The sequence below is a fragment of the Microtus oregoni genome, unplaced genomic scaffold (genome assembly GCF_018167655.1).
Source record: "Microtus oregoni isolate MIOR12 unplaced genomic scaffold, Mior012 000542F_ref0000109, whole genome shotgun sequence".
Classification (NCBI taxonomy): domain Eukaryota; kingdom Metazoa; phylum Chordata; class Mammalia; order Rodentia; family Cricetidae; genus Microtus; species Microtus oregoni.
This window is the reverse complement of record NW_024545056.1, coordinates 2,825-27,026: the sequence shown is the minus strand read 5'-3', so window position 1 is coordinate 27,026 and position 24,202 is coordinate 2,825. Positions and strand designations below refer to the sequence as shown.

General features: G+C 45.2%; 1 protein-coding gene and 1 long non-coding RNA gene across 2 annotated transcripts; both read right to left on the bottom strand.

Annotated features, from left to right (window-relative positions):
* Positions 1–11,526: 11,526 nt before the first annotated feature.
* On the bottom strand, positions 11,527–15,725 carry LOC121445760. Its single transcript, XR_005974001.1, has 3 exons — positions 15,651–15,725; positions 13,260–13,521; positions 11,527–11,919 (listed from the first exon to the last, which is right to left on the bottom strand). It is a non-coding gene; the product is annotated as an uncharacterized LOC121445760 (long non-coding RNA).
* LOC121445759 (mitochondrial intermembrane space import and assembly protein 40-like) lies at positions 15,725–16,775 on the bottom strand. The gene has a single exon (XM_041647906.1). The coding sequence runs from the start codon at positions 16,767–16,769 to the stop codon at positions 16,011–16,013; it is 759 nt and encodes a 252-aa protein (XP_041503840.1). The 5' UTR covers positions 16,770–16,775; the 3' UTR covers positions 15,725–16,010.
* Between the last annotated feature and the right edge of the window lie 7,427 nt (positions 16,776–24,202).

Here is a 24,202-nt window from a genome sequence, read left to right as displayed (position 1 = left end):
TCTGTGCTGGTAAAGGTATCCTGGACTAGGCTGGCCTCGAACTAACAGATTCGCCTACTTCTGCCTCCCAAGTGCTGGGTTTCAAGGGCGCCACCACCGCCTGGAAAAATTTTGTAAGTTTTTAAAAAGCATCCATATCTTTGGCACTCACTGCCAGTGTGTCAGCCTGGTGCGCTCTGTGCTGGTAAAGGTATCCTGGACTAGGCTGGCCTCGAACTAACAGAGAATCTCCTACTTCTGCCTCCCGAGTGCTGGGGTTAAAGGGCGCCCCCACCACCCGAAAAAATTCTTCAAGTTTTTAAAAAGCATCCATACCTTTGGTGCTCACTGTCGGTGTGTTGTCCTGGTGCGCTGTGGTGGAAAAGCTGTCCTGGACCAGGCTGTCCTCGAACTAACAGATTCGCCTACTTCTGCCTCCCGAGTGCTGGGGATAAAGGGCACCACCACCGCCTGGAAAAATTTTGCAAGTTTTTAAAAGCATCCATACCTTTGGCGCTCACCGTCGGTGTGTCGGCCTGGTGCGCTCTGTACTGGAAAAAGAACAGGCTGGCCTCGAACTCACAGAGATTCGCCTACTTCTGCCTCCCAAGTGCTGAGGTTAAAGGCGGGAGCCACCACCGCCAGGAAAAATTGTCCTAGTGTTTACAAAAGCGTCTGTACTTTTGGCGCTCGCTGCTCGCTGCCGGTGTGTCGGCCTGGGGCGCTCTGTGGTGGAAAAGCTGCCCTGGAGCAGGCTGGCCTCGGACTCACAGAGATTCGCCTGCCTCTGCCTCCCGAGGGCTGGGGTTAAAGGCGGGCAGGCGCCACCACCATCGGGAAATATGGCTCTCGCTGCCGTTGTGTCGGCCTGGGGCGCTCTGTGGTGGAAAAGCTGCCGGACTCACAGAGATTCGCCTGCCTCTGCCTCCCGAGGGCTGGGGTTAAAGGGCGCCACCTCAGCCCGGCAAATTTTGCAAGTTTTTAAAAGCATCCATACCTTTGGCGCTCTTCGTCGCTCACTGCAGGTGGGTCGGCCTGGTGCGCTCTGTGCTGCAAAATGGACGTGAAGGGCTGATGGGGCTGACGAGCGGCAAGCTTGCCGCGTCGTCTTCCCCTGTTGCCTTCTGCACGCTGAATGCCGCGCTCGGGCTCGCCCTCCTTATATAGCCTCGTGGGTAGGCGTGTCCCTTTTCAAACTTCCTTTCCAGGGCCCGCCCTGTTTCCGCAGGAGAGGCGGGAAGGTTTTGGGGGCTTGAGCGCGCGTAGCAAATTTTTTTGTTACAGTTTCGATATCCACCATTTCACACCCGAACAACTTGCAGAGTCATCGTGCACCATTTTATTTGTCTGGGTGGGCCCTTTAAGAACCAATCTGTGAGCCGGGCGGTGGTGGCACACGCCTTTAATCCCAGCACTCGGGAGGCAGGCGGATCTCTGTGAGTTCGAGGCCATCCTGGTCTACAAGAGCTAGTTCCAGGACAGGCTCCAAAGCCACAGAGAAACCCTGTCTCGAAAAACCAAAAAAAAAAAAAAGAACCAATCTGTGGGAGGAAGAGGTAGACAGATCTCTGGTAGTTCGAGGCCAGCCTGGCATACATAACCAGTTTGAGGCCAGCTTGGCCGTACAAGTCACCTGAGGGTCTCTCTCTCTCTCTCTCTCTCTCTCTCTCTCTCTCTCTCTCTCTCTCTCTCTCTCTCTCTCTCCCTGCCTCCCTCCCTCCCCCCCCCTCTTTCCTCGAACCCAGAGATCCACCTGCATCTACCTCTGAGACTACAGGCATGCGCTGCTACCACCCTCCAGTGAGACTATGTCTGTAAAAAATAATGTGATTGCCCACATCTTTAATCCCAGCACTCGGGAGGCAAAGGCAGGCAGATCTCAGTGAGTTCGAGAACAGCCTGGTCTGCAAAGTGAGCTCCAGGACAGTCAGGACTGTTACACAGAGAAACCCTGTCTCGAAACAAACAAACAAACAAACAAATCTGTATTTGGAATCTATTGTCGCCATTGTTTAGGCTGCTTCTGATACCCATTTGGCATACCTAAGAAAGTCACTGTATGCTTGGTGTGAGTGATACAATTCTGCCGAGAGGGACCTTGGCAGCTGGTGGCTCTAAATCGTGGCAGGTGAGAACCCACGGCGGTGAGGGACAGACATGCCAGGTAGACAGCACTTAAGTGGAGAGTTTTATTGAGATAAAGGGACTGGGGGAAGGGAAGGGAGAGAGAAAGAGAGAGGGAGAGGAAGAGAGATGTAGAGAGAGAAAGGCGAAGAGGAGGAAGTGGGAGAGGCAGGCAGAGTTCCGCCTTTTAAAGGGACAGGGTACGGGCCTTCTAACAAGCAGGTGTGAGGCACCCTATAAGGTCCTCAGCGGGTGTGGCCATGTTCGCCCGGATGCTAAGAGTGAGTTATCACAAGGCTTCTTCCTATTCCTGCCCCAGGCTTTTCATATAGCTAGACACATAACATGGCATTCTTTCTTTTTCTTTTTTTCTTTTTTGGTTTTTCGAGACAGGGCTTCTCTGTGTAGTCCTGACTGTCCTGGAACTAGCTCTTGTACACCAGGCTGGCCTCAGAGAGGTCCGCCTGCCTCTGCTCCTGAGTGCTGGGATTCAAGGCGTGCGCCACCATCGCCCAGTAACGTGGCACTCTTTTTTTTCCGAGACAGAGTAACGTGGCGTTCTTATTCACAACTACTTAGCTTTTATTTTCCTATGTGTTTCTAGTTTTTCTTTTCTTTTTATTATTATTTTGTGTAGGGTGTTTTGCCCACGCGTTTGTTTTTGTACCACACATGTGTAATACCCTCGGAGGCCAGAAGAAGGCATCAGATCCCTGTGGGCCTGGAGTTCCAGAGGTTGTGAGTGGCCAGGTGGGTGCTGGAAATGGAACCCAGGTTCTCTGGAAGAGCAACCAGAGCTCGTAATTGCTGAGCCATCTCTCCAACCCCAGCTTTTCTCTTTATTTCTTTTTTCTTTTCTTTTCTTTTCTTTTCTTTCTTTCTTTCTTTCTTTCTTTCTTTTTCTTTCTCGCTCTCTCTATTTTTTTATGTTGTTAGATTTCTTTGACTATTTATAGAATCTCATTTTCCAATCCTTTTGTTGCCTTGAAATTTGCCAGTTCTTTTTTGACAGATGTTTAGATTCTCTAATGTTTAGATTTACATACAGCAATGACACCAATATTCACTGTAATTGCCTATAACAACAAGAATCCAAGATAAGTTTGTGAAGTCCCAGAAGTAGGCAGATTTATAATAAATATATATATTTTTTGGTTTCTTTGCTTTGTTTTTGAGACAGAGTCTCACTGTACAGCCCTGGCTGGCCTGGAACTCAACATGTAGATCAGTCTGACCTCAAACTCACAGAGGTCTGTGTATCTCTGCCTAAGGAGTGCTGCACTATCATAACGGTTTTTTTAAAAAAAAATCAGTGGCACACGGCTTTAATCCCAGCACTCTGGAGGCAGAGACAGAAGGATTTTTGTGAGTTCAAGAGCAGTCTGGTGGTATACAGAACTAGTTCCAGGACAGTCTCCAAAGCTACAGAGAAACCTTGTCTCAACCCCCCCCCCCAAAAAAAAATTCAGTAGGAATTGTGATTGTTATACATTATCATAGATACATTATATTTGGTTGGATTGAAAGTTCTTTGCCTGAGCACATTAGAGCTGACCATGCTCACTCTGTGTGTGTGTGTGTGCGCGCACACAGGAGAGCTGACTCTGCCTCCCCTCGTATGCCCCCTTCAGTAATCAGGAGATAGGGCCCTGCACCTTGCTTGGGCAAAACAGTAGAGCTGGCTTTGGTGGTGTGATTGTGGGTGACCAGATCTGAGGATCTGAGAGCAGGAGAACTGGCCCCATTCCTTGCTGCAGGATGCATTGGGTGAGCTGGCCAAGGCAGTGCTGGAGAGCTTACCCAGGGAAAACTGGCAGATTGACTATCACCCAGGCCCAGAACCAGGGCTATGAATTACCTCACCCCAACATTTACCTGAATTGCTGGAGTATGTAAAGGGACCAGACCTGTTGATCCAAAGATACAGGACCTCCATGACACAGGACAACAGAATATGCAAGAGGAGTCCCAGTGGGGCCCAGTATCTACAGGGCAGCAGAAGCCAGAGGCCTCCAAGCAGACCAATGCCTCATGGCAGTGAACACTTAAAGAAAAGATGACTGGACAGACGGTAAAATGTGGGGCTCCCAGGGCCACACTATAGCTTCCACGCCGAGATTCTTCTCCTTTTCCTTTCATTTCCTTTGTTTTGGTTTTTCTTTTAAATTTTGTTTATTAAGGGGAGGGCGTTTGCCAGGGCAGAGGGCACATCCTTGAGGATAGGGAGACGTGTGGGATCAGAATGCATGATGTGAGATTCACAAAGAATCAGTCAAAATGAAAAGAATAATTAAAAAAAAACTTTGCTTGAGTTTCTTTGAAATGACTGGTGTTAAGCAACAGATAGTTGTTTCGTAGGGCTGGGTATATAATTTTTGGATTTCACTTGCCTAAGCACAGACAAGGCCCTAGACTCAACCCATAGTAATGGAAAATAAAAACAAATCAGCCATCACCACTACCACAAATAAAAAGCAAACCAATAAACAAACATGTAAAAAAAAGTGATTTTCTAGCTCCCTGGTTATCCTTACGAAGATGGACAACACTTCTGGAACATCACAGAGGGCCTTTCTGGTTTCCTTTCTGTTTTTGGTATATGTATATGTATAGAGTGTGTGCGTGTACACTGTGTGTGTGTGTGTGTGTGTGTGTGTGTGTGTGTGTGCAGGTGTGTCTACACATGTGTGTGCATGTATAAGGAGGGCAGAGGTCAATACTGGATGTCTTCCTGAATCACTCTCTACCTTATCTTTTGAGACTGTATCTCTCATTAATTATTGTGCTCCCCAGTTGGTTAACCTGGCTGGCCACTGAGCATTAAGGATCTGCCTGTCACTATTCCCTAAGCACTGCAGTTGTACTAGGCCATATCTGGCTTTTTTTTTTTTACCTGCGTCCTGGAGGGCTGAACTCAGGTCCTCACGCTTATGAGACAGGTACTCTACCAACTGACCTATTTCTCCAGCCTCCTATTTTCTTTTCTTTTTATCATTGTTTCTCTTTTTAAAAATTTCCATATGTGAACTGAAGCTAACTAAAGGCTTGGATAGTTCTTTTTTTTTTAATTTTGCTTTTTGATGTGGGATTCCCCTCTGTATACTATGAATATGTTTTATTACCATTGGTTATTAAAGAAGCTGTTTCAGCTTAGTAGAGTAAAGCCAGGCAAGAAATCCGAATAGAGATATAGAGAGAGTGTAGGCAGAGTCAAAGAGATGCCATGTAACTGCCAAAGGAGAAAGACACCAGCTGCCAGCAGAACCTTACTGGTAAATCATGAGCCTTGTGATAAAATACAAAATAGTAAAAATGGGTTAATTTAAGATGTAAGAGTTAGCTAGAAATATGCATATGCTATTGGTCAGTGTTGTAATTAATATAGTTTCTGTGTGATTATTTGCATCTGGGCAGCCAGGAAATGAACAAGCAGTCTCTGCCTACAAAATGGTGTCCAATGTGGTGGTCTTGTACCCTGTAAAGATTTGTCACTTGTATTGGTTTAACAAAATTTTGATTGGCCAGTAGCCAGGCAGAAAGTATAGACAGGGTAACCAGTATAGGAGAATTCTGGGAAGAGGAAAGGCCAGTCTGCAGTTGTCACACAGATGCAGAGGAAGCAAGATGAGAATGCCTCACTGATAAAATGTACCAAGCTAACACAGATAAGAATTATGGGTTAATGAAAGATATGAGAGTTAGTTAATAAGAAGTCTGAGCTAATAGGCCAACCAGTTTATAATTAATGTAGGCCTCTTTGTGTTTATTTGGGGCTGAATGGCTGTGGACTAGGCGGGACAGAAACCACTGTCAACACCTTTTCTATAACTTTTTACCTTGATGGGTGATATCTTTATATCTTTATTTTGGGGGAGGAGGAGGCTGTTATTGCAGAGTACATCTGCTTTAGCACAGGAGGCTTGTCTGCCCACCCGGTCATAAGATGATGTTCTAGTTTCATTTCTGTGCCTGTGATAAAACACCCCAATGAAAAGTAGTTTAGGGGAGAAAGGAGTTTATTTGGTTCACAATTCCAGGTCCATCATAGCAGAGAAGTTACAGTGGCAGGAACTCAAATCAGCAAGCCATGGCATGTCACAGTTAAGAGCAGAGAGAAATAAATACATACAAGATGACTTGCTTTTCTTTCTCCTCTCTTATATAGTTCAGGATCCCTTGCCTAGGGAATGGTGCTACCCACTGTGGGCTGGGTCTTCCCACATTAATTGATAGTCAAGACAATTGCCCACATACATACACACAGGGCAATCTGTTCTAGACAATTTCTTAATTGAGATTCTTTCCCCTTAGGGTTAGAGAGATGGCTCAGCAGTTAACAGCCTTTATGTTCTTGCAGAAGACCTAAGTCCAATTCCCAGTGGCCCATAAATGTCTGTATTTCAAGCTCTAAAAGATGTGACACCCTCTTCTGGCTTCTGCAGGCACCTGCACTCATATATACATACTCACATGTAGACATCTATGCATAACTAGAAATAAAATAAATCTTGAGAGAAAAAGACTCTCGAGGAGATTCGAGGCTATTTCGAGTCGAGAGTTAAAAATTACTGCAAGTATTCAATTGTTGCACAAACTGTGTTTTACATTGCGTCTCATGGGATTTCAGCTTTCACTGAGCAGAGGATTGGAGAACAAGCAGTTTTCTGACCATTTGTTTGAAGAAGTACCAGTGAGGAAACAAGGAGACAAATTAGGGACAGGAAAGAAGACAAGAAAAAGCTACAAGAGAGATGTAGGCAACTGGTCCCCATTGGAGACTCATGGGAAGCAGTGCAGAATGAGCCTCAGTTGGTTTTATCTTAGAGGCAAGGAAGCTGTGGCATTTATCCACACTCCTCTCTCATTGCCTGGGGCAGGGCCAACAACAGTGCTCCTTGACAGTTGTGGTTGTCTCAGACAAGGACCATTCCTCTCAATGTGGATTGAGGATGTCCTCAAATTGCGAGTCTCACATCCTTGCAGTATGATCCTGTATGTGTGTACAGAATGGCGATACCCCAGGAGATGGATAGGGCTCAGACAACACTTTCTTTCTTTTAATACTGAAGATAAGTGGGATGAGTCAGTTGTTCATGCTTCCTGACATAGACAGGTGCTATGGAATGAACCAGGGCATGTGGATAAGTGAGACTGTGCCCCATTTAAGGGGAGCAAGCAATTTTATGCTTTAAGGTCAAAAGACCAAAGATAGTCTACTCTTTGATGTCCCCACTGGACAGTCCCCAAAGCAGCCTGGGCACAATTGTCCCAGGAGACTCTAGACTTGTATTCTTTTTGTGTGTGTTCTTCTGTAGGGCAGCAGCTGGCCTATTGCCTCATCTTTCCAACAAGGTGAAGTATTTTTGTGTGTGTGTTTGTTTGCTTTTAATTACACCGTGTGCACAGCCTTTGGAACCCTAAGCATGTAAAGGAGCATAGTGGCTGGATTTCAGAACTCTGTGAACAGTCCTCTCTTTACAGCAGCGCAAGACGGGAAAACTTATGGCCTGGAAGATCTTGCTAGAGGAGTAAGAGAACTCATTTAATTGAGAGATCATTGGCTGAGTTTACAATTAGTAAGCCACATCCATCCTTGCCCATTGGTTCCCAGGTCTGTGCTTCCCTTCCGTGGTACAGTTCATTAGACGGGGCACCAGAGATCTTAGAAGAACAGAGTACCCAGAGCGGGGAAGTTGATGATACTTTTCAGTACGTCTCATTCTGGGTTAGCAGTCTATCAGTTGGCTTGAGACTTAATCTGTCAATCTGTCTCTGCTCCAGCAGCTGTAGCTCTGTAAGAGAAACTGAACGGACAGCACTTCCCATTGCCCATTACTTCACTTATTGCCTCTATATCTGCCCTGTGTTGTTTATTGGAGCGTCAAATGTCTCAGAGCCCATAAGTCTTGCATCGCATTATCTTCCTTCTCTTTTTAAATTTTAAGTCTTATATTAAATTCATTTTTTGACAATTTCTTATGTATACAAAATATATACTCTATAGAGTATGTTCTGATTATGGTACCTTCACCCTCTCGCCTTCCATCCTACTACCTGTGGCCCCTCCTCCCTGCAAGCCCCTTTCCTCCAGTTAGTGGTCCTCCACTTCCACATCTCCTCACTGCACTAATCCTGGTCCCTTATAGCCTCCCTCCAGTCTCTTTCCTCTTCCACTTGCCATCATCCTTTTGATGACCCCGACCTTCCTCATCATTGTTTCTCTCTCTTGTGATCTTTTGCAGGTTTTTGGGCTCTCACAGAAGACGGGGACGAGAGTTTGGTTCTCAGCTCCCATGTCAGGCACCTTACAAACCACCTGCAACTCCAGATTTGGGGAATCTGGTGTCCTTTTAGGGCCTCCTCAAGTGTACACATGCACATTCCTACACGCGCGCGCGTGCACGCACGCACGCACACACACGAATAAAAATGAAAAAGCAAATTGCTCTACATCTTGTGCTGAGGTCGTAATTTCTCACTGTGTGCATTATCTCCACGCACCTTGGGAGCCACCCTGTGCTCTGTGGGATGTTTATCAGCATGCTTAATCTCTACCCACTGGGTGCCAGCAGCAGCCTCCTGCATTTTCTGACAGCTAAACATATTTGTAGACATTTCCAAACGTCCCGGAGGGACAAAACAATCTGTGACTGTGAGTCACTCCTCTTATGTAACAAGTCAAGCTTTGGAAACAGAGACAGTAGTCCCTCGGCCACACAGCCCTTTACACATTGGGCATGATAGTGTGCTTCCCATTTGACTTTTTGTTTTTATTTCATTTTGTCTTTCGAATGTTCTAAAATTTACCAATTTTTCTTAGTTAATAGAGTCTTTGGTCCGATGCAAACAAAAACATCACCAAATCTTTAGAAAGTGCATTAAAACTAACAAAGTATTTTATTTATTTGCTTTGGAAGCAATCTATAACCATGCCCAAATTTCCTCATTTTAGTCTTTTTAGTCTTCACTCAGTGTTTGTTCTTTTAGTGTAAAACAAATTTTCCCATGGTTTCTTCTTTAAAATCCCATGCCAGTTTTCAGTGGTTTAAATTTGTCTGACCAACTTTAAAATATATAACATTTTATTAATTCTTTGAGAACTTATTACAATGTATTTCGTCCCTATCAATACCCCCTAACTCCTCCTAAATCACCCCCACCCCTCTCCTCCTTCCAACTTCATGTCTTTTCTTAAAAATGACCTGTTGTGTCCATTTGAGCTGCCCGTATACACCTGAGTGTGGGGCCATCCACTGAGGCATGATGGACCTATCCAGGACCACACGTTGAAGAAAGCTGCTTCTCCCTTCCCGCAGAAGTCATCAGCTGTCTCTAGATCCTCAGACCTGGAGGCTTGTTAAGTCCCTGCCCCTTTCTTTATTCAGTCAGGTTTTAATTGGTGACTTGCTATCATGAGCAATGGCTTCTTTTCTTCTTGAGACAGGGTGCCCAGGCTGGCCTGAAGTTTGTTTGTCTCTTGCTTCAGACTCCAGAGTGCTTGGATTACTGGCCTGCACCTTCATACCTAACTATTTTCTCTCCCTGTCTATTTTTCTCCTTTTTGGATTGTTTGAGATAGAGTTCCACCCTGTAGCCTGGGCTGGCCCGGAACTCACTATGTAACTCACTCTGTCCTTGAACTCATGGCAGTTCTCTCTCTCTCTTTTTTTTTTTTTTTTTTTTTTTTTTTGGTTTTTCGAGACAGGGTTTTTCTGTGGTTTTGGAGCCTGTCCTGGAACTAGCTCTTGTAGACCAGGCTGGTCTCGAACTCACAGAGATCCGCCTGCCTCTGCCTCCCGAGTGCTGGGATTAAAGGCGTGCGCCACCACCGCCCGGCTCTCATGGCAGTTCTCTAGTCTGCTGGGATTACAAATGTGAGACACCACAGCTGGCACTTTACATTTTTTAATATTAGAGCATTCTTTATCCAGTATTTTTACTGAATTTTCTCTGCTAACCCTTAATGCTTCAATGACCTCATTTTGTCTTATGGCTTTAAGATCAGTTGTACATTGATATTGATCTAGGAGCCAATAACTTGGATGATGTCATTAGTCTTATGCAAGGCTTTCCCTGTACAGTTATGGCTTGCCAGTTTCCATCCCTAGCATGGACCACATACTACTCACAGCATTAAGCTTCCTATTCCAAATATTCAGGTACCTGGATGCTGAATAGGAAATCTAAATTTCACACACTGAAGCTGAACTCCTGACAACTTGCTCCTTTAGCAGTGCATCGGTGGCGTTTCAACAAGAAATTGGAACTGCTGTGTGTGCTATGGAATGACATATTTATTTATAGGAATCAGGCTCCACACGATCATAGGAGACGCAAGGGAACTGAGCGGTGGGAGAAGACAGTTGAAGGATAAGAGCGCAGAAGCCATTATCCACCAGGGATCACTAAGGGAAGCTACTAGAATCTATGAAGGGCTGTTGCTTCTTTCTCAGAGGGAGAGCCTGATTGCATGGCAGGCTAGCAGTGCAAAGCAAAAGAAAAGCGGGGCATGAAGCAGAAGACATCAAGGATCATTAGGAATGTACAAGGTTTAACTGGGACCAGTGAGAACAAGTCTGTCTGGTCTCACTGCCTTGAACTTTGATGATAGAGGTAACCTATAGAAGGGTCTAACTCCCTTCTCATTGATCTGTACAGAAACCTGGCCCTGGATTCAGGAAAGTTGAGGGAAGAGATCCAGCGGGAGCTGAGGTTCCAGCTGTTGCTTACCCTTGCCCCATATCATCCATCACTAGAGACTGTTAGAAGCTGCAGTGGTATCTGACACCTGACCCAAACCTTCAAGGTGTAATGGCTGATGTTCCAATTCTACTTTCCAGATCTCAACAGTGTTTATTTGATCACCCCTGGCCTAGAACTGCAGCAAGCTATGAGGCTATCTGTCAGTCTACATCAGTGGGCAGATCTAGAGGAGAGGAAGTAAGGAAATGGCCCTGTGTAAGGTAACATGGTATGCAATTCTCCAAGGAGCATCTCCATCTTAAGAAATGGCAATTTCATCATGCTAGGAGTCGGGGGTCTTATTTAGAAAAGTGTCTGTTCATGAACTGTGTTCATTTATGTCTGATTGTTCATTCATTTCTTATTGTCAAACTTTAACAGCTGGTTGTGAATTGAGTGTAATAGTCTTTTGTCAGTGAAGGTTTGCTTTTCTGTATTCATTTTGGCAAACCCTCTGAATGGTAGGTATTCTAAACATTAATCAAAAATCAATTTGTTCAATTACAGGTACCCTTCTAGCTATGGAGGTAACCAAATTAGTCAAAAAGAATTTTAATTTTTACAGGGGACCAATGGTAAATCAGCTAATATCAAAGTATTTTCTTTATATAGCTTTAAACAAAAAGAGTACTCTGCAAAAAATAAGCAAATTCATATCATTTACAGATGACCATACTGGTTGAGAACTGATTTTGCCCAGGGTTGTTTGCTTAAGGCAATGGAGCTCCCATTCACCACTAATGGTGTTATTTAGGTTTGCTCCCCTGGTTTTCACTAAGATCCTTTTGTTCGATGGGAAATGCTAGGTCATAAAATAGAACATGTATAAGAAAATGAATTTTCTTGTCTCATGAGAAAAATACATATCTCTATGAACTCTAGGTAGAAGAAGATATTTGGCTGCTCTATAAATCATTTTAGTTATTTTTTTGTTTCAGAAAAGGAAGATGGACCCAAAGGAAATCAGTTTTACAAAACGTGTTCATCCTTCTCTTGATCAGAGGTGTGCATTTCCTGTTTTGAGGCTTTCCACAGAAGATTAAAAGTTGATCTCATGGCCTGAGTTGGTTTTTCCTGTCAAACAACAAAAGAAGAAAAAAGAAAAGAAAAGAATCAGTCAAGACATAGTTTAGGAGTTTCACCTGTTACTCCCATATGACAGCGCTTTTGAATCTGTGAGGTCTTGAATGTTCACTATTAATGCCAACAAGTTCTGACAGGTCACCTGTAAGACTCCCATCTGTAATCATGCAGATGGACTTAGGAAGGGCCAAAGGAAGCTGTCAGGGTGGGCTTTATTCTTCCAGAGAACCCAGGCTTGATTCCCAGCGCTCGTGTCAGGCAATCTGTGACCACATCTCCAAGAGGTCCTATACCGTTTCCTGGACTCCATGGGCGGCCACACCCATATTACATATGGTAGACACAGACAGAAGACACACATACACAAATAGAAATAAATCTTTAAATCTAAAAAAGAAAGGAAAATATAAGGGAATTACTCTGTTTTGCTCATAGTCCTAGTAGAGAGATACAGATGAGAAAAATAAATGGGGATGGGTAGCTAGACCAAGTTTTGAGACTTTTGGGAAAATGGGGGAGGCAAGGGCTGTTTCCAGGAGGACCACAGAGTTTGGAGGTTAACATGGGAGAAATAGAATTGCCTAGAGTTACACAGACACGTACAGATTCAAGCCTCAGAAGCTTTGTCAGACTCGTAGCGATTATCTTGAGGGATGCTACAGGAATGCTCTTGTGTTTGTATCATCCAGGCATACAAACACTGCACATTCCTAGCGTGCTTTGTACTTCCCAACGTCTGTTCACCGTGCCTTGAAACCAAAGAGGATGACCAGCAGGAGTCCTGTCATTCCCATGCCCAAGAAGAAGGCCAGCAGCAGGAGACCTACCTCAGACTTAGTACCTCAGCTCGCACTACTCTCTTAGCTCAATTGTCATGTTTACTTGCCACATCAACAAAATATTCAACTTTGCAGACAGAGCCTGAGGACACCCTAGGGACCTCATCTGTTGGACAGACCTCCAGGGCTCTTCATGTTTTAACAGGTCTCAGAGCAAAATGTGAGCACCCTATGGGGGGAACGACTGGAATTTCAAAAACGTGCAAAAGACACACGCACAGGCCAGCCTGAGTACAGGCCTTAGGCAACAGCTTCTTGCCTGATTCCAGGGGCCTTGCTCCAAAGTCACGTCTTCTCCGGTTTGATATATCAGAGGTCAGAATCGAAGTTTCAAACTAGGGGCTCTGTGAACAAATTCCAGAAGGTCTTTCCTGAGATCTTGGGGATCTTAATTACTTCGTTTTAAGGGTGCACAGTGTAGGAGGTGAGAAGCCACAGGGTATCTGAGGAGACACAAAACACATCCTGAGGAAGCAGACACATTTCACCTACCTTACTACTTTCTCATTAAATGGAAGAAAAAAAACCACCACCATCCAGGAAAAGACCATGTGCCATGAGGAAGGTGGGATGCGGGGACAAAATGAGTCAGTTGGCCAGACCCACAGTCTATGGCAAATTGGCACCCCTGGAAAGCCACCAATTGACCAGGAAATCATGTCACTAAATCTTCTTTCCCCACGCCTGAAGACCAGATGCCATTTTCCAGCCATTTCCATTTGTAGTTTCTCTGATGGTGTGATACTCCAAGGATCTGTGGATTATTAAAGAATGAAGAAGTCAACTGATAGGTTAGCCCATGCAGAAAAGGCAAATCAGGATCACACAGGTCCCCATTGCTGCTGGTCAGTCTGCCCAGTGGCCCAATAACCAGGTGAGTTTCTTTTGGAAAATTAGAGTCTTAATATCAGGGTTGGTAAAAAAAAAAAAAACAAAAAAAAAACAAAAAAAAAAACGTTCTGGAATTCATTTTAGAAAGAACAGGGTTTTTTTTGGGGGGGGGTGATCTCTTCAGTGAACATACCCACCCCTGCCTATCTGTATTACTATCTCATTCATTTTTATGAGTCCTGATGAGCCTGGAGAGTGACGTCACTGTTGTCAGTGATGGGGAGGTTTGACTTTTCTTTCATTAATAAGAATTTTCTCCTGAGTCACAGCAGATGATTTACTGTCTGTCAGGAAGGACCTTAAACTCATAATAGTAGGTCCTCCATAAATAGAAGCCATACGTCACAGAAGATGGGAACGGCCTCCTAGGGCATAGAGAAGCGAACATTTGCAGAAAAACTAATCAAAATTGTTCCACTTGATGGTGCTTGACGTCATCCTCTGGAGCAGAGCTAGTCACTGCAGTCACCTGGGAAGAGCTGAAAAACAGCAGCATGTATTCTTCAGAAATTCTGCTTCAAAAACCATGCTGGTGACTGCGTAATGGTCACTTTCAAAACCTTTGTAAGTCATTCTATCTAATATACTAATACAATTGAAAACCAACCTTAGGTACTGGCCATACCATGAACATGCCGTTTTGTCTGATCTTGGAAGCTAAGCAAGTTTAGCCCTGGTTTAGTAGTTAGATGAGAGAAACAACCTTAATAGTTTGATTGCTTTTCCTATTTCTATTCACCTCTTCTAGACCAAGCTAGTCCAGTTTCTCTATATCACAAATAAAAGTACATTTATTTATTCCGTGTGTGTGTGTGTGTGTGTGTGTGTGTGTGTGTGTGTGTGTGTGTGTGTTGGGTCTGTGTGTGCCACTATTTGTGTGTAGAGGTCAGAGGTTCTCTCTTTCCAGTATGCGGGTCCCAGGGATTGAACTCAGGTCATCATGTGGCAAGTGCCTATACCCGCTCATCTATCTCGCCAGTGTAAATGATTTTCTTAGGTGCCCAAACTAGATCTAATGACAGGGTGTGGCAACAAAACTTGTAATCCTAGCACTTGGGAAAACTGAGACCAGAAGATCAAGAGTTCACGGCTGTCCTGGGCCACACTGCAGCAAGACCTCATTTAAAAAAAAAAAAAAAACAAACCAACCAAAAATGGCTGGAAGATGGTACAGTGGGTAAAAGTGCATTCTGTGCAAGCACGAGGACCTGAGTTTGAATCTCCAGAACCCAGAGAGAAGTAAGACATGCCAACAGGAACGTCTGTGACCCATGGCTCCTAAAGGGAGAGAAAGGATTCCCAGAAGCCAGAGGGACAGTTAGCCTGGCATATGCAACCGAAAACCAGCTGACACCCTGCCTCAGGCAAGGTGGTAAGCAGACAGTGACAGCCTTGGGCTGTTCTCTGACCTCCGCACGAATGCTGTGGCATTCATGAGTCCACATATTCTCCCTCTCCCCCCCACATATCCTCCCTCTCCCTCCACATTGTCCCCTTGTCCCCCACATACCTCCCCCCGAAGTCTTAGAACTCATTCTCTTTCTGTCTTCCATTTTTTTTAAAGGAATCATTTCTTTTAATTGAATACTTCATTCAGACCACATCCCCTTCTGGATGCTTTTCAGGCAACCATTTGGTCCCCACTTCTCAAGAATGTTACAACTGACTGTATTGAGTGAGCAGGAGCCCCAAATCAGGCCTTTGAAACTGTAAAACAAGCAGCACCTTCCCCCAAACCACCCTCTCCTTTCACTTAGCAAGGAACGGGGAGTTAAAGGATCCAAATTCTACTTTCCAACTGTAGACACCCGAGAACCTGGATGCACTGCAAACAGCACAAGCTAGCATATCAGAGATGAAGCAAGGCAGCCCCTACACACTTCAAGGCGAGGCTCTGATCGCTCCTCCCACAGGAACGGCCTCTACTTAATTTCCCAAAGACTTATAAAATCTACCAAAAGGAACACAATGGATCAGCATAAGTCGGCTTACTCACGAGAGACTTTCTTGAGTAACAACTTTTGACTGTTGAGAATGTCACGTTTTTTTTTTTCAAGGCAGCAAAGTCCAGGGCACTCGAGAGGACAGTTGAGCAGCGACCTAGTGTGCTGGGGGTAGGTTTATGTAGGGTGCAGGCGCACACCACACACACCGCTTTTCTTCAGGGTATATGGCAAGCCGCCAAGACCCCTGATCATCAAGGTAAGTTATTGTCTATAGGACAGAGCGTAGAACAGCAGAGGGAAAGGTGCTTTCGTGGAGGGCTATCGGAAGGCGGTTATTGTGCAGAAAGTCCTGAGGCTTAAGCAAAAGGGCGGCGGCAGCTGGGGACTGGGACTTCTAGATACTTGGCTACTGCTTGGTGGCAGCAGAGGCCTCAGTGCCAATTGCTTCCTCCACCGATTGTGCTGGCTCCTCTTCTTCCTCCACTTCGTAGTAGCCAACCTCGTAGTAAACATCCTCGTCCTCCTCCTCCTCCTCCCCATAGTAGTCAATCTCGTAGTAGATGTTCTCATCTTCCTCCTCCTCCTCATAGTAGAAGTCGCCCTCTTCGTAATAGTCGCTCTCCCACTCTTCAGCCCCTTCGTAGTAGACATCGTCTTCCTCTCCCTTCACATAGTAGCTATCGTAGTAGTTATCCTCCTCCTCCTCACTCTCTTCTTTGTCCTCCTCGCCCTCCTCGCCATCTTCGTCCTCCTTGTCCTCCTTGTCCTCCTTGCCCTCCTTGCCCTCCTCGTAGAAGTTTCCCTTGTCCTCATCCTTGTTCTCACCGTTGGCCTCATTCTCCTCTTGGGGATAGACGGCTGGATACGTCTGCACGCACTCCCGCATGGCTTGGAACTGCTCTACGCAATCTGACCCCTTGATTTCGTCCGTGCTGTAATGGAAGCAGGCGAAGGCAGATTTGAAGGATTCTCCACAAGGACCGCTGGCCATCCCCCCAAAGCACGGGCAATTCCAGTTAATTTCTCCACTTGGCAGTGTCAAGCGGTACTCCTCATAGGGATCATTGGGGTCGTCGACCACCAGCTCTGCGTTGCTGGGACTTTCGTGGTCTTCTTTGGTCACAAATATGATTTGATCCTTCCCTTCCTGCTGGCAGTAGGCCATGGTAGCTCTGGGTGTTGGTGCTCAGTGCTGCTGGTTGCTACTGACTAGCAGCTTCAAGTTCACAGCTCACTGCTCACAAGGCTGGAGGGAGTGGCTGTCTCTGTTACACCTTCAGGCTGTGACCTCCTCCCTCTCTGCTCCTCGGCCTGGAGGCGTGGAGGGCGGTTCTAAGGCCCGCAGATGCCCGCCCCTTCCAGGCCGGCTCCGCTGGCCCTCAGTATTTTTTCAAAGGAAAACATAATCCCCTGCGGTTTTGATGAGTACTCCTCAAAGGTCCATGTGTAAAAGTTGGGTCCCCAGCGTAGTGCTATTTATTGGACGGTTCCGGTGAATCTTTAAGCATTCCTGTAGAAACGACTGGAAGACCCTTAGGTTACTGAGGGTATTTCCTGGAAGGGAATAATGAGTCTGAACTCATCCAGGCCCTTTGCATCCTGGGTCATGGTGTGACCACGGTTTCTCTGGTTATGTGCATGTGTCACCTGTCACCGTCATCCACTGGAGCTGCCCAATCTTAGGTTTGAATCTCCAGAACCATGAGCCAAAATAGAGCTCTCTTTACTTCCTAAGTTCCCTGGATCAGGCATTTTGTTGTAAAGCTGTCTTATGCGATTCTTCTTTATCTGTACATGAGCTAATTGCAAACTTGGCTGGCATAAGCTTGTTAAAATGAACGTTCCCGGCTTCCGCAACTGAACATGATTGTTGGGTAGGTCAGTGGAGGTACTTGGAAGCTGAATTTTAAAGTAGTTCACTGATCAATAGGAACAGGACAGTTTTCTAATTTGGAAATAAAGAGGTTGTGGATATAAGTTAGAGGAAGTAGGAGTTCTTTAATGGCAGCACAAAGGAAAATGGGTATTTCCTTTCAGTTATTTTTCTTCTGATGCCAACTCTGCTTTATCAAAAGGTAGGCCTGAACTGCGAGCCTGTATTTCTTATTTTGTTTGATTACTGTTGTTTTAAAATTAAAGAGGTGGTCCTTAATGTCCCTCCACCCCCCCCCCCAAAAAAAAACCCATGGACATGCCTTTTATTTTTTAATTTTGCAAGTAGAATTCAAACAGTTAGAGCTTCCAGAATGGACAATGACTTGGCGAGCACTGTGACCCAGAACGATGACATACAGCCTAGCCCACAGTCATTGTGCTGTCCAGCCTAAGTCTGGAGTTCCTGGGGGGGGGGGGGAGCGAAACCACTGAAGGCTTACGTGACTCAGCTGAAGTGCAGCTCAACCATCACTTGCCTCAAAAGCCCTGACTGAGCCCGTGACTCACAGAGGCATGCTCTTCAATTCCACGCTCTGAGACATCTTTGCTCAGGGACGGTGTTGAAAAGCTTCGGAAGGAATCCGAAACTTCAGGCTTGACATTCTGCTCTTTCACCTGCTGTCAGTACAACTATGATAAAGTCATTGCGAGTCTCACATCCACAGCTGTACAGAGGGGACAGTGCAATCCATCCTACCTAGCTAAGGAGAGTGGGCTCCCCCCATTTCACAAGTATTACCAAGATCGGTCGGACCTTGAGCTGGCTGACAGCCACAGGGGCGGGGTGGTCCCTGAAGTGGTTGCATCCTGAAACACCACCAAGGGTGGCTGCGGTGAAGTCAGGAGCCTTCTGTGGCACAAGACTTGGGTTTTCTTCCACAGTAGTGATAATGGAACAGCTTAGGCAGCTGGCCAGATTAGAAACCCGGAAATATTTATGCGATGAGCGAAACTAAAGCAACCAGTCAGTCATTTGACACATCTGCCCAGCGCTGAAAAGACAACCTTCCTTCCTCCCTCTCTCCCTTCCTCCCTCTCTCCCTTCCTCCCTTCCTCCTTCTCTCCCTTCCTCCCTTCCTCCATCTCTCCCTTCATTCCTTCCTTTCTCCCCCACCCACCTTTAAAACTAGCATGGTAGCAGAAGCCTGTAATATTAGAATTAGGAGACAGAGACAGGAGGATTAGGAGTTCAAGGCCAGCTTCAGTTAGGTAGCAAGTTCTGGACTATCCTGGGTATGTGAGGCCCTGTATCAAACAATAAGATCAAAGGTTCTAGTCAGGTGACTCCGTGGGTGAAGGCACTAGCTGCAGAAGCCTGGTATCCAGGACCCTCCTCTGCTGTGTTCTGCCTTCTTCTCTCAAGCCTTTGCTAAGCTCGGAGCTCACTGTTCTTTGGCTAGGCTGGTGGCCAGCACACTCCAGAGAGCCTCCTGTCTCCCTCCCACCCAAGCACCAGCACTATGGTTACAGGTTCACAGGGTCACACCTGACGTTTTGTGGGGGTGTGGATAATCTGAACTCCTGTCCCCATCCTCGTACAGCGAGTGCTCTTACCCACTGAGCCATCTCCTCAGCTCAGCTTTCTTTTCTTTTTAAAGGAAAGATTACAGATAGTATCTTCATAGAAAATTATTTTTGAGTTAGCATAAAAAGTTTCACTGTGGGATTTTCATGCATACTTTTTTGTTGATCTTTATAACTGCTTTAAATATTTTTATTTATTGTGTGGCAATTTCATACATGTATAATCCTAACTTTTGTCAAAAACAGTAATTGGAAATGAATGTTTCCTTTTCACCAAACAGTGATGGGAAAATTGGATGCCCATATATAAAAGAATAAAGTAAGACATATATCTCTTACTCTGCACAAAAAGAGGAATTCAAAATGGATAAAAGCTCCCAGTATAGGGGCTGGAGAGATGGCTCAGTGGTTAAGAGCACTGACTGCTCTTCCAGAGAACCCGGGTTCAATTCCCAGCACCCACATGGCAGCTCACAACTGTCTTAAGATCCAGTTGCAGGGGATCTGACACCTTCACACCAATGCACATAAAATAAAGTTAAATAAACCATAAAAATGTTAAAAAAGATCCCAGTATAAAACCCTAAACACTGGAACTTCCCAATGAACATATAGCGAAAACAGTTCAAAATACAAGCATAGGCAAACACTTTCTGAAAAGAACCCCAGTTGTACAGGAAAGAAGTTCAGGGGCTGACAAATGGGATTGGATGAAATCAGAGAGCCACCATAATTTATTGCACTCCTTGATTGATTTATTCGAATAAAAAAGTTATCAAGATTATTAGGTGCTGAGAAGCTGGCTTAGTCAGTAAAGAGCATGTCGGGTGAGCAAAAAGACCTGAGTTCTGATCCCTAACACTCACACAGCTGAATGCTGTGTGTGCCTGTAATCCCAGGGCCGAGGAGACAGAGGTAGGAGAATCCCTGGAACTTGCTGTTTAGCTAATCAGTGAGGCCCAGCTTCAATGAGAGACTCTCAGAAAATAAGGTGGTAGCTTTGTTCATGTGTTCTTTTGTGCAACACCAATATTATTCTTTCCCCAGCACAACTAACCAACAGCTCAAGGAGAAACAGTTAAGGATCATGAAAACGCCCTGTTGTTTATGAAGATCTCCCCTAGAGTTAGTATTTGCCAATGGTTCTTGTCTGCCTGCTTATTCTTGGCTATGATGGTTGCCGTATGATCATTTCCCACAGTTCCTCTTTTCTGAGATTCCGCACTGAATACTTATTAGCCCTTGACATTAAGCTGAAAGCAAGCCCTCCTTCTCTCCGTTTATCTGCTTATCTGGCCAATCAGAACAGACATATGTTCCTATATTTCCATGGCTTTATAACTTAGTACTGAGCTTCATAAGTTTGCTTTGGTGCTATGATTTGCCTCCTCTGTCCTTGAAGAAGGACACCATCTTGTTTTTTTAAAATATTTATTTATTTATTATGTATACGATATTCTGTCTGTGTGTATGTCTGCAGGCCAGAAGAGGGCACCAGACATCATTACAGATGGTTGTGAGCCACCATGTGGTTGCCGGGAATTGAATTCAGGACCTCTGGAAGAGCAGGCAATGCTCTTAAACACTGAGCCATCTCTCCAGCCCGAATGTCTGCATCTTTTTTCCCCTGTCACTTTCTTCCTTCCTAGCACATAAAAAATATTCTATGCTCCCCTTATGTCTACCATGATCTGTCCCAGAAAGCAGCAGGATCAAACAAACCTCTGATAAACCTCTGACATCCACAGCTGGTTGCATCTGAGACCAGCCTTCTAGCAGTCTTGTGTGTGTATGTGTGTGCAGACACGCGTGTGCACGCGTGTGCGTGAGAGACCAAGCATGCATGCATATGGATGCCATAGACTGGCATCTAGTGCCTTAATCGACCACTTTTTAACCCCCTATAGGCGATTACAATAAAGCAGTCCCACACTAGCTCAGAATGGAGTGTAGTAAAGGGTTCTTTATTTAGTACATATGGCCACACCCAGGGTGTGCCAGTATCTTAAAGGCTGAAGGAGTTCCCACAGCACCCCCTCCTTTTTTTGAGACAGGGTTTCTCTGTGTATCCCTGACTGTCCTGGAACTTACTGTGTAGACTATGCTGGCCTCGAACTCACAGAGATCCACCTGCTTTTGCCCTCCTCCATCCAGGTCTAGGAAGGTGAGCATCCAAACTGGCTAGGCTCCCACAAAGCCAGTACATACAGTAGGATCAAAACCCAGTGCCATTGTCCTTGGCTTCTCAGTAGTCCTCATTGTCCGCCATGTTCAGAGAGGCCGGTTTGATCCCATAGTTTTTCAGTCCCCAGTCCAGCTGGCCTTGGTGAGCTCCCAATAGATCAGCCCCACTGTCTCAGTGGGTGGGTGCACCTCTCACGGTCCTGACTTCCTTGCTCATGTTCTCCCTCCTTCTGTTCCTCATATGGATCTTGGGAGCTCAGTCTAGTGCCCCAGTGTGGGTCTCTGTCTCTATCTCCATCCATCGCCAGATGAAGGTTCTATGGTGATATGCAAGATATTCATCAGTATTGCTATAGGATAGGGTCATTTCAGGTTCCCTATCCTCAGCTGCCCAGGGAACTGGTTGGGGACATCTCCATGGACACATGGGAACCCCTCTAGAGTCAAGTCTCTTGCCAACCCTAAAATGGCTCCCTTAATTAAGATATATAGTTTCCTGCTCCCATATCCACCCTTCCTCCATCTCAACCATCCCATTCCCCCAAGCTCTCCCCATCCTCTCCTTCTCACTTTTCTTTATGTGTTTTAAATGTTAGCCACCTCTCTGAAGTATAGCTGGCCAAGACTTGCTACCATTTTGTAGGCTGTCTCTTCACTCCGGCAGTAGGTTTCCTCTGCTGTGCAGAAGCCCTTTAATTGTATATGATCCCATTTGTCAACTCTTGAAGTTATTTCCTGTACTGTTGGGCTCCTTCTGCGCTCTTTCTTGAAGTGTTTTCTGTAAGGGTCCCTCCAGCAGCTTCAGTTTTTATATTAAGATCTTTATAGAATCATTTTAAAAGGACAATTTAAGAAAGGGTTTGGAGGACTTGCAGGTAGGAGACTGGAGAAGGAAATACTACTTCCAGATTGAAGTCTGGAGATCTGCACAGGCTGTCCCCACACCTGCATCCCCATGCTTATCTGGGTGTTTCAGGAAGCCAGGGAAGTCCTGGGGTATTACACGGGCCTGGAAAGAGTTCTTTCCTGTAGCCAGATTGGACAAGCATTGCAATAGCCAAGCATTTGGTAGACTATGTGGACGAACGTGCCCTCGGTAGTGACTGAAGGTTGCTCCTATCTGTGCTAGCTTCACAGAGTTGAAAAGCTGGCCTTGAAGGACTCAAACTATTTCCACAGAGCTTCAGCCTAGCGAAGATTTAGTTACACAATGCTAAAGAAGCCCTTTTTATTTAAGCAGAACGACCCAGCTCTGAACAATGGCCCTAGTGTCCGGCATCTGATTAATGACTATCGTGGTTCTGTGGGACTATTCTCAGGAAACACGCGGAAATGTTTAGGCCTCAAGGACTGTGGTCTGTGAGATTTGCAAAAATGGAGGGAAGAGGAGAAGTGGATGTGGGCTGATGCTAATACGGGGCTCTTTGTACGGGTTTTTAGTTTTGTATCTCTCAGATTGAAATTACTAAAATTCCAAGTTAATAGAAAAAAATTTGACGCTTCTCATATTTCAGAAACACATAGAATTTGTTTTATTTAGATCATGTTATGGTGGTGCTCAATCTAGCTACGGGAAAAGTATATACCTTTTAATTACCAACTGTTAGACAGAATAGAAAAGAGCATCGAGAGGGAGCCTATAAAGGCAGAGAGTTGCAAAAAAGGAGAGAAATTTAGCAAATAGCTCTTCACAATCGTGATGGACATTTGAAATCCCTTTGATTGGGAGTCATTTCCTATGGTTTACTTCAGTGAGAAATTTTCAGATGTACTTTCTTCTGATCTGGTGTTCCAATTTTTTATTTTTCATTTTCATTTTTTCAAAACTACCTATATATGTGTGTGTTTCTGCGTGGGTGCATGTGCACGGTGAGCTGCCCAACCACCTGTAACTCCAGCCCCAGGGGATATGACAGCCTCTTCTAGATGCAGACACCTGCACTCAGGTTTTCTGCATCATCAAGCCATCTCCTTAGCCCCCCCCCCCCATTTTTCTTAAATTTCTATTTTGAGATAGGATAGACTCACCATGTAGTTCTGGTGTTTGGAAAAGTCTGAGTCCCTGTGCGAGGCAGCAGTAGATGCTCCTACCATGAGACAATCAGGGAGAGGAGGACTGGCTCCCGGTTGCAGGGAGGAAGAACAGGTCCAAGTGAATCCATGAATGCTAAAGTATCCCATACCTCAGTGTGGCCACATGTTCCCTCTAAGTTGAGGACACACGGGCCTGTCATCACTCTGTGACCAGCTAGTTTTCTATAGCAAGAGATCCTAACACATTAAGATGACAAATATACATTCTTTGGTCAGCTTGAGGTTTGTGGTGCATGGAAGAAGACCCTAACATTTGATACCGAAAGAGTGCCGGAGGAAGTATTATAGACTGTCAAGCAGATGAGCAATTTTCTTTTCTGATCTTGAGGAACAAATTCACTGAAAACAAGTACGCTTTTGGCAGTGCATTTGTATTAGATCCTCTGTCTCCCATCCAAGTGCTAACCAAGGCCAACCCTGCTTAGCTTCCAAGACCATACATTTGGTCTTTCAAAGCTCCTTCTGAGGTGTCTGAAAAAGTATTCATTGAACATTTTTTTGCCTCCTGGTCTATTTATTTGCTTTAAAGTGAACCTCCTGTTTCCACGTTCTTCCATATTCAGAAACACTTCTTAGTTCTATATGCTTAATTTTGTTTTTTAGACCCTGGCATGGTGGCACACACCTTTAACCCCAGCACGTGGGAGGCAGAGACAGGAAGATCTCTGGAAGTTCAAGGCCAGCCTGGTCTACTCATCGAGTTCCTGGACAGCCAGGGCTGCATAATGAGAGCTACTGTGTCTCATCTATTTTTAATTTTAGGATATCATGAAATTCAGTTCCATCTTTAATTAGTGAAAATGTACGAGTCAGAAACTTTCAAAGTTCCCCAATCAAACATAAACTCAGTGACTAAAAGCC